General features: G+C 37.7%; 1 protein-coding gene across 2 annotated transcripts in view; it reads left to right on the forward strand.

The window, feature by feature from the left end:
* The window catches only part of col4a3 (collagen, type IV, alpha 3), a 42,157-nt gene that overhangs the window by 13,466 nt on the left and 16,158 nt on the right, over positions 1 to 12,533 (forward strand). The window contains exons 6-28 of one of the 2 annotated variants that reach the window (XM_053239731.1): positions 622 to 684; positions 775 to 828; positions 1,169 to 1,195; positions 1,717 to 1,791; positions 2,313 to 2,375; positions 2,480 to 2,515; positions 2,910 to 2,954; positions 4,127 to 4,201; positions 4,326 to 4,370; positions 4,647 to 4,709; positions 5,252 to 5,296; positions 5,842 to 5,895; positions 7,819 to 7,860; positions 8,678 to 8,759; positions 8,893 to 8,928; positions 9,068 to 9,232; positions 9,611 to 9,700; positions 10,704 to 10,799; positions 11,049 to 11,119; positions 11,211 to 11,396; positions 11,638 to 11,806; positions 12,084 to 12,176; positions 12,387 to 12,491. In XM_053239731.1, the coding sequence (XP_053095706.1) occupies positions 622 to 684; positions 775 to 828; positions 1,169 to 1,195; positions 1,717 to 1,791; positions 2,313 to 2,375; positions 2,480 to 2,515; positions 2,910 to 2,954; positions 4,127 to 4,201; positions 4,326 to 4,370; positions 4,647 to 4,709; positions 5,252 to 5,296; positions 5,842 to 5,895; positions 7,819 to 7,860; positions 8,678 to 8,759; positions 8,893 to 8,928; positions 9,068 to 9,232; positions 9,611 to 9,700; positions 10,704 to 10,799; positions 11,049 to 11,119; positions 11,211 to 11,396; positions 11,638 to 11,806; positions 12,084 to 12,176; positions 12,387 to 12,491 (1,780 nt within the window). Of the gene's footprint in view, positions 1 to 621; positions 685 to 774; positions 829 to 1,168; positions 1,196 to 1,716; positions 1,792 to 2,312; positions 2,376 to 2,479; positions 2,516 to 2,909; positions 2,955 to 4,126; positions 4,202 to 4,325; positions 4,371 to 4,646; positions 4,710 to 5,251; positions 5,297 to 5,841; positions 5,896 to 7,818; positions 7,861 to 8,677; positions 8,760 to 8,892; positions 8,929 to 9,067; positions 9,233 to 9,610; positions 9,701 to 10,703; positions 10,800 to 11,048; positions 11,120 to 11,210; positions 11,397 to 11,637; positions 11,807 to 12,083; positions 12,177 to 12,386; positions 12,492 to 12,533 lie in introns of those variants that run through there. The other variant, XM_053239732.1, reaches the window with a different exon arrangement.

Consider the following 12,533-nt stretch of genomic DNA (forward strand, 5'->3'; position numbering starts at 1 on the left):
ATCAGCGCCTGACCTCACTAATGCTCTTGTAGCTGAATGAACACAAATCCCCACAGCCACGCTCCAACATCTAGTGGAAAGACTTCCCAGAAGAGTGGAGCTCATTATAACAGGAAACACAGGGGGAATAAATCTGGAATGGGATGTTCAATAAGAACATATGGGTGTGATTGGTCAGGTGTTCACAAACTTTTGGCCATATAATGTACTGTATATTAGGGGTGTAACACAATGCCACTATCTGTATCTTTATCTCTATTTGTTTATTGCTTCAAATATTTGTATGTGTATCATTGGTCACATTTAAACCCGGCATGTCGGCATGGCCTAAACCGGAAGTGGTTGGGTTTTTTTCTTCTTCTTTCTTTCTTTGAATGAAGTATGAATATGAATGAATGAAACGATAATTCAAAATTGTTTTGTGTTTCCTCATATTCTCCTTGTCCTTGCCCTCAGTTTTTCATGGCCCTGTGTGAATGCCCTGAATATTTGGATTCTATAGGATATAATACAGAGAGACACAGAGACTTTAAATGTTAAAGTACGGGTTCTGCATGAGCTCATCCTTTCTTTACGCAGGGAATGAGAGTTTCTGTACTGAAGTCTGTGTTATGTTTTTAGGGATTACCAGGAAATGAAGGGCCTCAGGGACCACCTGGTAGCCCAGGATGCAACGGCACAAAGGTAACAAATGCAATAATAATATTGCAGTGATTCATTTTAAGTAGTGTGTGTTTTAATAAGGAAAGAATACCGTGTGTACTTCGTTACTAGGGTGACCGTGGTCCACCTGGACCTCCGGGAATTTTCGGAGCTGTCGGCATACAGGTAAGCCCATGCCAACTGTCAGTCAGAATCGTGAAAAGTTAAAAGAATACAAAAGAAATATACAATTATTAAGTCTATTGCTATAGATGTTTACTGATTTCAGGATTGAATTTGTCTTGCTGTACTGGCAGTGTACTCGGAAAGCTTGAACTCAATTTAGGATTTAATAATCTTACGATAAGGAATATTAGATATTTAATTCTGTAGTTAAGATAGTTTTGCTTGGTAAGATATTTTACAGTATAATCATTCAGGTGGTTCTGGTTATTTATGATTTACTTATCTTTCCATTGCCTGTCTAAATGTTTAACTTTGTAAACTTTTTTTTTTTTTTTTTCAGGGAGCAAATGGTCCCCCTGGCCCTAAGGTGTGCAATTAATGTTTCGTACATAAATTATAAACGGTTGTCATTATTTATAGGGAGACATTAAGAAGTTTTTATACTGATGTATAAAAATGATTCCACATTGCTGTTCATGCTTTGCAGCAAAGGTATTTTCATGTGACAGTAATATGATATGAAAGCAAATTTACCCTAGACATAATCATCATTAATGATTAAATCAGTTTTCAGTTAGTAAGATTTGGTAAATGGTATAAATTTGTCTTTAACTCCTGGACTTCCATAAATTTAATATGTGCCCTTTGGTTGTACTAATTTGCACACACTAGCACCTTTCCCAGCATGACTTTCAGGTTTAGTCAATCGCATTGTGGGTGCAAAAGGAATCTATTTGCATACACACCACACTGTATTTTGAAAGATGCTATCCTCCATAGATCTTAATAGAACAGATTCCATGTTTTTTTTTTTGTTTTTTTGTCTATGTTCGTGCACATAATTGCAGAGATCCACACCTACAGTAAAGGTTTATTTTACTCTTTTAGGGTGACACGTGGTACTTCCCTTTTCCTAAAGATGTGATGGGACAAAATGGTTTTCCAGGTAGAGATGGGCCAAAGGTAAGAGTTCCACCTGTAGTACAGCAAGGATACTGACTGTACGCTTAAATATTACATGCCGCATAAATGAATGTGCTTAATGTTAGTCATAGTTACTTACTGTTATATGCTTTTGTACCACGCCGCTGTTGAATTCTTGATTCTGATTGATCAGAAGGTGTTCATTAATTTTCTATAACAGCAGCTCTGACAGCACTGCTGGCTATAATACAGTTCACAGGTTTATATTAATGCGCTTGTTCTATAGTAACAACTCATTCACAGGGATATGAATGAAGGACGTCTAACACAATCAATGCCTAATAATAAACAAATAAAAAAAAAAGAGTTGTTATTTAACAAAGACGTATGGATTTTGAGATGGTGAAGCTTTCTGTAAGAGGACGTTTATTTAACATTTATGGAAGGAGTCTCCAGTGTCAGTGCTTTGTAACAGTCAGTAAGAAAGTCTTCAGGATATTGCGCTTTTTTTTAGGCAACATAACAAGCTCTTGATCTTTTGAGCGATGTTTGTATTACAGGGTGAGCCTGGACCGCAAGGTAACTGTGGACTAACTGGACCAATGGGATGTGAGGGACCTATGGTAAGAAAACAAACCTGCTAGGACTTTAATTATTCATACGTTGTACCTCGGAAAACGAATGAGACAGAATTACAATCCATTTTTAATATATTCAATGTCCACAGGGAGAAATAGGATGCCCTGGTCTTCCAGGAGAAAAGGTTAGTCCTAAGAGAACATTTGTTATATATTTTCACCACAAAAATCATGATTAAGGTTTATGGCTTAAAAAAGCTGACTGCAGTAAATGGTGAAATTAGCTAAGATAACTAATTGGTTAATGTAAGATTGGTTAATATGTTTATATAGACTCTGCTGTACTACATGACAAGATTCCCCATCATATGTACTTAACTTTATATTTAGTATATAAAGGATTTCCCACTTAATGTAGCTAATGTATTTTATGTTAACTGTAGAACTATTTATACATTTCAAGAATTTATGCTTATAATCTGCAGTCAAATGATTTGTTCCTAAATCTTATTATCATGTAAGTTATCATGCAACGCTATTGGTGTATGTATATTTGTTGAGACGATGATGTTCCGGCAGGGTGTAATGGGACGTTCAGAAGGACCTGTCCTGCAAGGTTCAAAAGTAAGTGCACCCCCTGACTTTTTTTTTATATATATAAAAAGAAAGAAAGAAAAAACAGACAAGCTCCCAAACCAACTCTAAATATGGTGGTGGATTATTGATGCTTTATGATGGATTTTTAGGCTTAGTCCACACTAACACAAGTAAATCTATTCTTTATTTTATTCTTTTTTGCTATTCCACACACACTTAAATTGGGGCTTGAACCAGTGAAAATGCATCTTTTTTAAATCCACTGTGCAAATTGGACAGATTTGAGACAGATGCTGAGACGCTGTTTTCTGTATTATGTATTAAAATTTTATGCCTGTCTGGTTTTGTATCGTATACAAGCAACACTTGGAAAAGAAAGCATGTTTAACATTCATCATGTTAAAAACTGAGGAAAGGTCATGGGTCAATCACCCAGTGCGTATGCGTGGAATAACGTCTTCTGTAGTTTACGGGAAAACGAACTGAGAACATGAGTGTGTCTGAAACATAAACAGCGTTTTGAAAATGTGTGTAAACGCAGACTACACTACAAAAAATATCTTAGCAAGTGAAGATATCTTGAATAAAACAAAAGCCATCTAATATTCTTTATTGTGAGTTTATTATTTAACAAATATGTTAAACCATTAAGCCTATGTCTGGACATATTTACTCATTTTAAGCTTAAAATTGTCTTATTCTATTTGCTTCTTCCTAGAAATAAATGATTAAAATGATTAAATTATCTGCCAGTTGAATAAGAACATTTCAAGCTTGAAATGAAGAAAAATCTCAAGAAATAGGCTTAATAATTGTATATATTTGTTTAAAAACATTCTAATAGAGAGGAATATTATTCAAATTTGCCTATATTCAAGAGATATTTACTTCTTAAGATTTTTATTTTGCAGTGTAGGCCTCACTTTGAGGTCCTGGGCCTCTTATAAAGACGTCCTCATGAATTTTGCTAAGTACCAGGATTATTTTAGCTAAACTCTTCTGCCTGGAGGTTCAGACTTGGTTGTAGATTCATCTTTCAGAAAAAAAAATAATAGTAATACATGCAAATCAATTCTTTTTTACAGAATGACCATCTTACCTATCTTGAACCTAATTGAAAGTCTGTGTACTTGATTGCTACGATGGAGCAGATCCAGGCAGTGATGGATTCATACATCACATTTGTGTTTATTTTGCAGGGCGTGAGAGGTCTTCCTGGCGTACCTGGGCGGAGGGGTATCAAGCAATTTGCAACAGGACACAGAGAGCTCAAAGTAAGCAATCAGAAGAACGGACATTCACTATCTATACTATCAGATATAGTGTGTAGGAGAGGTTTATTCTGTGATAAGTTCAGTGATGCCTTGTTAAAAACTCTCTCTCTCTCTCTGGTTACAGGGAGATCCAGGGGATCCAGGAGACAGAGGCAGTCCTGGAATTCCAGTGAGTCCATACACATCCAAACACACACATGCATGCATTTAGCTCATACGTTAATGCTTGAGACTCTTTACTTGACTTTTGCAGGTCTGTGATATTTTTTTTTCCCTATTTCACAAATTGAGTGCTTCTAATTTATTTATTTGTATTAATTTTTCACTGAAACCACATTTTGTAAGATGTAATTAATGTAACTGAATTTGGAGCATGATAACTGGGGGTTTGCGGGCTTGTTAAAATATTAAATGATCTTGTTTCATAAAATTCATTGCTTCAAAGGGCCAGCAAGGGCCTTGTGGCCCTAAAGGACAGAAAGGAAGCACAGGAGATCCAGGACCTCTGGTAAATTATTCAGATTATTATTCATAGTTTTTCTCAGTTCTTTTAGTCTGCTGCATGATTCAGTTCATCAGTTTGATTCGTTTTCAATCAGAGTCGACTACTTTCTCAGTTAACAGTTCCAGTTAATGTAAATGTAAATGTTAATGTCAATCAAAGAAGTTATACAGACTTATTTATCCAGTGTTTAGTTATGCCATCACTTCCCCACTGAAACCTCCTTACGCTGGCTGAAGTTCTGAATTTACTGTTTCTTACAGGCTGGCTTTTCATCTTGTCATTTTTCTTATTATTTTTTCTTCTTTACCATTTTCTCCTTCACCATCTCCTTATTCTTTGCTCTCTTCTGTCTTGTTTTTTGTCTTTTTCTTCTTCTTCGTCTTCTTCTTTGTTCTTTGTTCTTCATCTTCATTTCATTATTCCACAGAGTGAATATTGGCTGATGCAATCATTACTATCGATAATATATATGAGTCTATTATGGATGCTTTACTGTGTCTGTTTTGATAGTTATTAGTGTTAATGATAAAGCTTTTGATTCTTAGGGTGAAGTTGGGCCGAATGGGCTTCAGGGAGAATATGGTCCTAATGTAAGTAATTGCCATTTCTGCTACACACCTTAAATAATGTAATTACCAAAGCCAGTATATAAATCCTCTCTTGGTCCCCTTTTCTGTTTTTCACCCGTATATATATCAAGTGGAATCTCTTTTTAAATTTTTGTTTTTTAACATTATCTTCTGTCAGTTTTAATTTACTATTTGTTATTGTCCACTTTTGCTACTTTACCATTTACTCTTTTCCGAAAAGGCAAATGAAAATAGCAAGCAAAGATCTGAAAATGATAACATAGTTCAAATCGCCAGTTTACACGGAAGAATAGCGAAAACGTAATTTAAAATCGGTTCCGCAAAATTAAATTGGGAAAAATAAAGATTCTTAAAAAATTTCTAGAAAACTAGATTAATGAAAACTGAAATATAAAAGAGGGAAAAACCTGATAGTACTGCCCTTTCACATCTAATTTTGACACAAAAAAACCTACATATTGCACTGCTAAAAGGTAAATAGAAATATACCAGTAATGTGTATTGTCTGGTTTTTATTTTTATATTGATTTTTATATTTGTCCTAGGGCTATCCTGGAGTCAGAGGAAATACAGGGCTTCCTGGGGCCCCTGGTTCAAAGGTCAGCAAACTATTGTCATCTTTATTCTAAAACGCAACAACATAATACTTTTTTTTGTCAAATACTTATCCTATGATACTGCAGTGATACTGCACTACACTACAGGGATACTGCACTACACTACAGGGATACTGCACTACACTACAGGGATACTACAATATAGTATAGATGCAGTTCACCATATTGCACTTGTACTGCACCGTACTGTAGCATATTGCTGTTGTACAGTAATACTGGTAATACTTAGTGTTCTACAGTAATACTGCAATGTAATATAGTTGCACTGCACTGTACTGCAGGGATTGCAACATACAGCAGTAATACTGCACTATACTGTAGTTATACCTCACTGCAGTACAGTGATATCGCACCATACTATAGTTGTACTGCACAGTATAGCAATGATACTGCACCATACTACAGTGATACTACACCATACTACAGTGATACTGCACCATACTACAGTGATACTACACCATGCTACAGTGATACTACACCATGCTACAGTGATACTACACCATGCTACAGTGATACTGCACCATACTACAGTGATACTACACCATGCTACAGTCATAATGCACTATACTACAGTGATACTACACCATACTACAGTGATACTACACCATGCTACAGTGATACTGCACCATACTACAGTGATACTACACCATGCTACAGTGATACTACACCATACTACAGTGATACTACACCATGCTACAGTGATACTGCACCATGCTACAGTGATACTACACCATACTACAGTGATACTACACCATACTACAGTGATACTACACCATGCTACAGTGATACTGCACCATACTACAGTGATACTACACCATGCTACAGTGATACTACACCATACTACAGTGATACTACACCATGCTACAGTCATAATGCACTATACTACAGTGATACTACACCATACTACAGTGATACTGCACCATACTACAGTGATACTACACCATGCTACAGTGATACTACACCATACTACAGTGATACTACACCATACTACAGTGATACTACACCATGCTACAGTGATACTGCACCATGCTACAGTGATATTGCACCATACTACAGTGATACTACACCATGCTACAGTGATACTACACCATGCTACAGTGATACTGCACCATACTACAGTGATACTACACCATGCTACAGTGATACTACACCATACTACAGTGATACTGCACCATGCTACAGTGATATTGCACCATGCTACAGTGATACTACACCATACTACAGTGATACTACACCATGCTACAGTGATACTACACCATGCTACAGTCATAATGCACTATACTACAGTGATACTACACCATGCTACAGTGATACTACACCATACTACAGTGATACTACACCATGCTACAGTGATATTGCACCATGCTACAGTGATACTACACCATACTAGAGTGATATTGCACCATGCTACAGTGATACTACACCATGCTACAGTGATACTGCACCATACTACAGTGATACTGCACCATACTACAGTGATACTACACCATACTACAGTGATACTACACCATGCTACAGTCATAATGCACTATACTACAGTGATACTACACCATACTACAGTGATACTACACCATGCTACAGTCATAATGCACTATACTACAGTGATACTACACCATGCTACAGTGATACTACACCATGCTACAGTCATAATGCACTATACTACAGTGATACTGCACCATGCTACAGTCATAATGCACTATACTACAGCTGTACTGTAATTTGCTATAGCTGTGTTGCAACATACTGCATTGACATTTCACTGTACTTCAGTGGTACTGTCCCATACCGCAATGATACTGCACTGCACTACTGTTGTTCTACAGTAGTTTTTTTGAAAGTCTCTGCTAAAAGCCTGTACACTTTTATTTTTATTGTGTGTGTGTGTGTGTGTGTGTGTGTGTGTAGGGGGAGAAAGGTGACCGTGGTTGCGCTGGTCCTCCAGGACAAGTGAGTCAGTTTCCAAACACCAGCAGCTGAAGACAAATAAAAAAGCTTAAAGCTAAATGGATTTCCACCTTGATTAATGTCTTTTAAACACATACAAATGCTTTTATTTTGTCAATGTGTTTCAACTTAAATATATTTTTTCAGTATTTTTCAGTTATTATGAACCACCTGTCATCCACCTGTCATCACATAATTAGTTGAACAGAGTCAACCTGTTAGCAATTAAAGTGTCACATGATCACAATGTTAATACACCTGTTCCTTGACTGACTGCCCTGTTGTTTGTTAGAGTACACACTATAACAGCAGCATGAAGACTAAGAATCACGGGCCAGAAAGTTTCATTTTGTTCTGATCAAACCAGAGAACGTAACAATGCTCATCCCTCTGAGAACACATCCCACAGTAAAGCATGGTGGTGGTAGCATCGTGTTGTGGGGATGCTTTTCATCAGCAGAGACTGGGAAACTGGTCAGAGTTGAGGGCGATTTTATGCAACCAGTAAATGTCTGAGTTTTTATTTTTGGCTCAATTAACCTTTGTGTCACAGTAAAAACATTTTACGCCTTCAAATGTTAATAATATTCTGTCACACCAATGGTAAAAATCAATTTAGTCCATTTCCGACCGCATTCTAAGTCTACACCATCTGAAAAACTTCAAGGGGTGAATACTTATGATATACTTTATTGAATTCCATAATGAAATTTGAGCATTACAGATATTTACACAGTACTCAGTGCAAAGATCAGTGAACAGGAAAGACAAAATTCAAAAATGGAGAGTGTGTTAAGTAGTTTATTTTCTATTTGTATAGTGTGTTCCGTGCAATACAGCTCAGAAAGGCCGAAGAGGACCTTCGGGTTTACCTGGACATCCTGGCCTTAAAGGTCCTCAAGGTAAGATGTTGATGTAAGGCGTAATCTACAAATAAGTGTTTAACTTAATATAATTATTTTGAGACTACACTATCTACTGCAGTTTAGATATTATGAGACTACTGACTGTAGAGGTATTGTGTCTTTTTAATAGGTGTAAGTGGTTTTCCTGGAAATTTCGGCATTCCAGGTAAAGCTCCTTTCAATTTATTTGTTGTATGCCATTTCAGATTCACTAAGCATCAAATAGATATATCAGTGGGACGTTTGTAATTCTTTTAGACACAACATCCAAAATAGAAACCATATATTTTTTTCTGTCTAACCAGGACCAGGTGTACCTGGAAACCTTGGGGAGCCTGGTCCCCCAGGCTTTAGCGGAATTAAGGGTGAAAAGGGAGAACGAGGATCTCAATTGATCGGACCAGTGGGACCTTATGGACCTCAGGGAAAACGTGGGTCTCCTGGTGATCCTGGTCCTAAAGGACTACCAGGTAAACAATCAAACTGACAAACTACACCAATCTTCATTGTACAAAATGTTATTTTCAATATCCGCATCCATCCCCAATTCTCCATGAATTGTATTCAGAGTTGGCAACTTCTGTTTAAAAGCTAGGCTCCTAACCTGTATGCGAGGAAAGTTCTCTGTGTTCAGACTCAGCCTTACTGGAGAGCACGTTTAAATTATTCATAAAATATTTTACTCCACGGTTGCCAGATTGCGCCTGGGCTACCCCCATAAAATATTCATTCCATGTAATAATTCACATGCTATGTATTTATGGCATAAATAAATATGTCTTCTTCATATATTTAATTCCATGTTTCAAAAATTTCCGTGTATCTAAACTTCAGTGCATGATCTACAGAAATTCATAAACGTCAAGGCCCATCGGGGTTGAAAGGAAAGAAAGGCAATCAAGGGCCTGAGGGTGAAAAGGGAAAACCGGGGGAACAAGGTAAGAGTTGCCAGATTGTACCTTAATGGTTTGTTTATTATCAATTTGTATGGATTGCATAGAAAGACATGGCCACTCAGCACTGAATGTGGAGCACTGAATGTGGAAAAAATGTTGTCAGAAATTGGAAATTATTATTATTAAGTTTATTAAGACTTTGTAAGACTGCAGGTGAAAACAGTAACCAGGATCATATGAGATGCAAAAACTCACTCAACATATGAGGTTGTGGTCACCAATTTTATACTTGTCCCAAAACACAAATTTAAACTAAATGCATATTTTGTAGTGTATTTTAAGTGATTCTGTAAAAGATATTTCCAAAATCTGGTGGAAAGCCTTCCTAGAAGAGTGGAGGTTATTATAACAGCAAAGAGGGACTAAATCTGGAATCTTAGTCAGTGGCACCAATGTGGCCTGCGCTGTGTCCTTCGTAGCTCCATCCATCCACTGTTGTGTTTTCTGAAACAGCAAAAACAAATAGATATACATAGATATTGGCTAGATATAGTTAGGTGACAAATTAAAGACGGCCCAAAATGTCTTAGTAAGGTGTGGTGCCACGTTGTTCCTCGGGATATATTCTACAGTGATTTGTAATGAAGGGATAAACACCATGATAGGGGTTAGAGAGCACTCTCAAACACACTGGTCCAAAATCTCCCAAAGGTGTTAAGTCGGTTTGAGATCTGGTGACTACCTGTAGCTTTGGTGAGATCCATGGTGGTGATGTACCGTGATCTGCACAGACGCTCAGTCAGTTCATGCATAGTTGTCAAACTCAGACACCACATTGAGCCTCGGGAAATCATTGCATATCTTCATGGTCCTGACTTGGATCTCACCAAAGGTGAAACATCACCAAACATCTGCCAAAGGTGTTCCATACAGTTGACGTAAATAATAAAATGAGAATAAATGTATTTAATCAGAACGTTTTTATATAACTTTGGAAGGCAATAGCCTATAACTTGGCTTAGCTTCTGATATGTTTCATTTACAGGTGAGAAAGGAGATGTCTGCAACCTGTGCCTTTTTTCAGGCCCTGAAAATGGACCTCCAGGGCGATCTGGTGAACGTGGTGCACAAGGAGATCCAGGTAGAGAGAGAATTAATAAGTGAGCGAGTGAGAGTAAGAGAGTGAAACACTTATCCAGTGTACACAGTAGCTAATAGAGCTAGATAAAGGGAATGTAGGCTATAGTGGTTTTGTTAGAGAAACTGTAATTTTATGGATTTATATAATAATAGACAAATTGGAAAATTGGAGCCATGGTCTGATGCATAGATCATTTTCATGCCTTTCATGCATTTTCATGTCTGTTGTACTTCCATTGCCTATGTGCAGGTTTAAATGGAGAACCTGGCAGCACAGGATCAAAGGGTATTAAGGGGCAGGAAGGTCCACCTGGCCATCCGGTAGTTTATAAGCAATTTAGACATTTTTGAGCATAAACAATGCTTACTACTCAAGCAAATTGTATATTAATATAAATATTCTAAAATACAGGGTTTGACTGGTGCTCCAGGCGCCCAAGGGCATCAGGGGCAAAAAGGAGAACCTGGCTTTATAGGACCTGGAGATAATGGGGATCATGGTGACCCAGGACCACAGGGGTACCCAGGGAGGAATGGACAGGATGGGATACCAGGAAAAACAGGACTTAAAGGCCCACAGGGAGAGAAGGGCAATCCGGTCTGTATGGATATGTCTCAGATGGCTACAGAGCAGACTATTGATGTTGGAATAAATTTAAATAGAGGTTGTAATAGATACTTTAATTTAAATGTTTTGGAATAGAGTACTTGAAAGTATAAGTTCAAGTTTATGGTAGACTAGAAAATATTGAATAATGTCTTTATACAGAATCAATGTTAGATTGTTGGCAAATGGTTGATTGTATTTATTTGTCTAACCATGTTTCATTTTCTTTCAGGGTCCTTTTGGGGCTAAGGGTCACCAGGGTGACCCTGGACCAGATGGATTACCAGGACTCCCTGGTAAAATGGGAGTTCAGGGCTGCCCTGGGGTTGGAGCACCAGGGGAACCTGGTGAGAAGGGCTGCTTTGGTGTGCGTGGCCTGCCAGGGGATCCTGGAGATCCAGGTATGACGGGAATATGTGAAAAGCATATTTCCTGTTTTCATTCATTCATCATTAGTAACTGCTAGTAAGTTTGACTAGTAGAACCAATAAGTTTGTCAGAAAATATGATGGGCAGGTGCAAACAATCATAACTGCAGGAGGGGCAGAATTTGATGAGAGGGTCTCTAGAAGCAGGTGACCCTCATGAAGTTTGGTGTACTTTCATTTGTTATGAAGTTTTATAGTTTAGTGTTTGGCCATAAAAGAAGTGAAAGTGCATTTTGGATGTATGTGACAGGTGAGAAGGGTGACCCTGGTATGGTGTACGTAACACCTGGAGACCAGGGGAAGTGTGGAACAAAGGGTCCTAACGGTCCACCTGGGCAACCAGGTAAGTTAAAGGTGTGATTTTTTTTGTGTGTGGAGAGGAGGGATGGACATGGATGAGAGGAATATGTTATGTGCTGTATATTTTTAAGACATTGTTTTTTAAATCTTTCTGGAGAGTGTTTGGCTTCTACCCCAGCCCTTCTCACATCTTTTTTCTATTTTTCTTTCTCACTCATTCTCTCTCTCTATATATATTTGAACATGATTTTAGGGTGCCTGGGACCCAAAGGGTTATGTGGGCTTCCAGGACCTTGTGGCATAAAAGGCGAAGAAGGACTGTCGCAACCAGGATTACAAGGACCGCCTGGTTGTAAAGGTGTGTGTGTGCACACCTGTAATGTACCTGTAATTACAAATG

This window comes from Pangasianodon hypophthalmus, chromosome 14, assembly GCF_027358585.1.
Source record: "Pangasianodon hypophthalmus isolate fPanHyp1 chromosome 14, fPanHyp1.pri, whole genome shotgun sequence".
NCBI classification, from domain to species: domain Eukaryota; kingdom Metazoa; phylum Chordata; class Actinopteri; order Siluriformes; family Pangasiidae; genus Pangasianodon; species Pangasianodon hypophthalmus.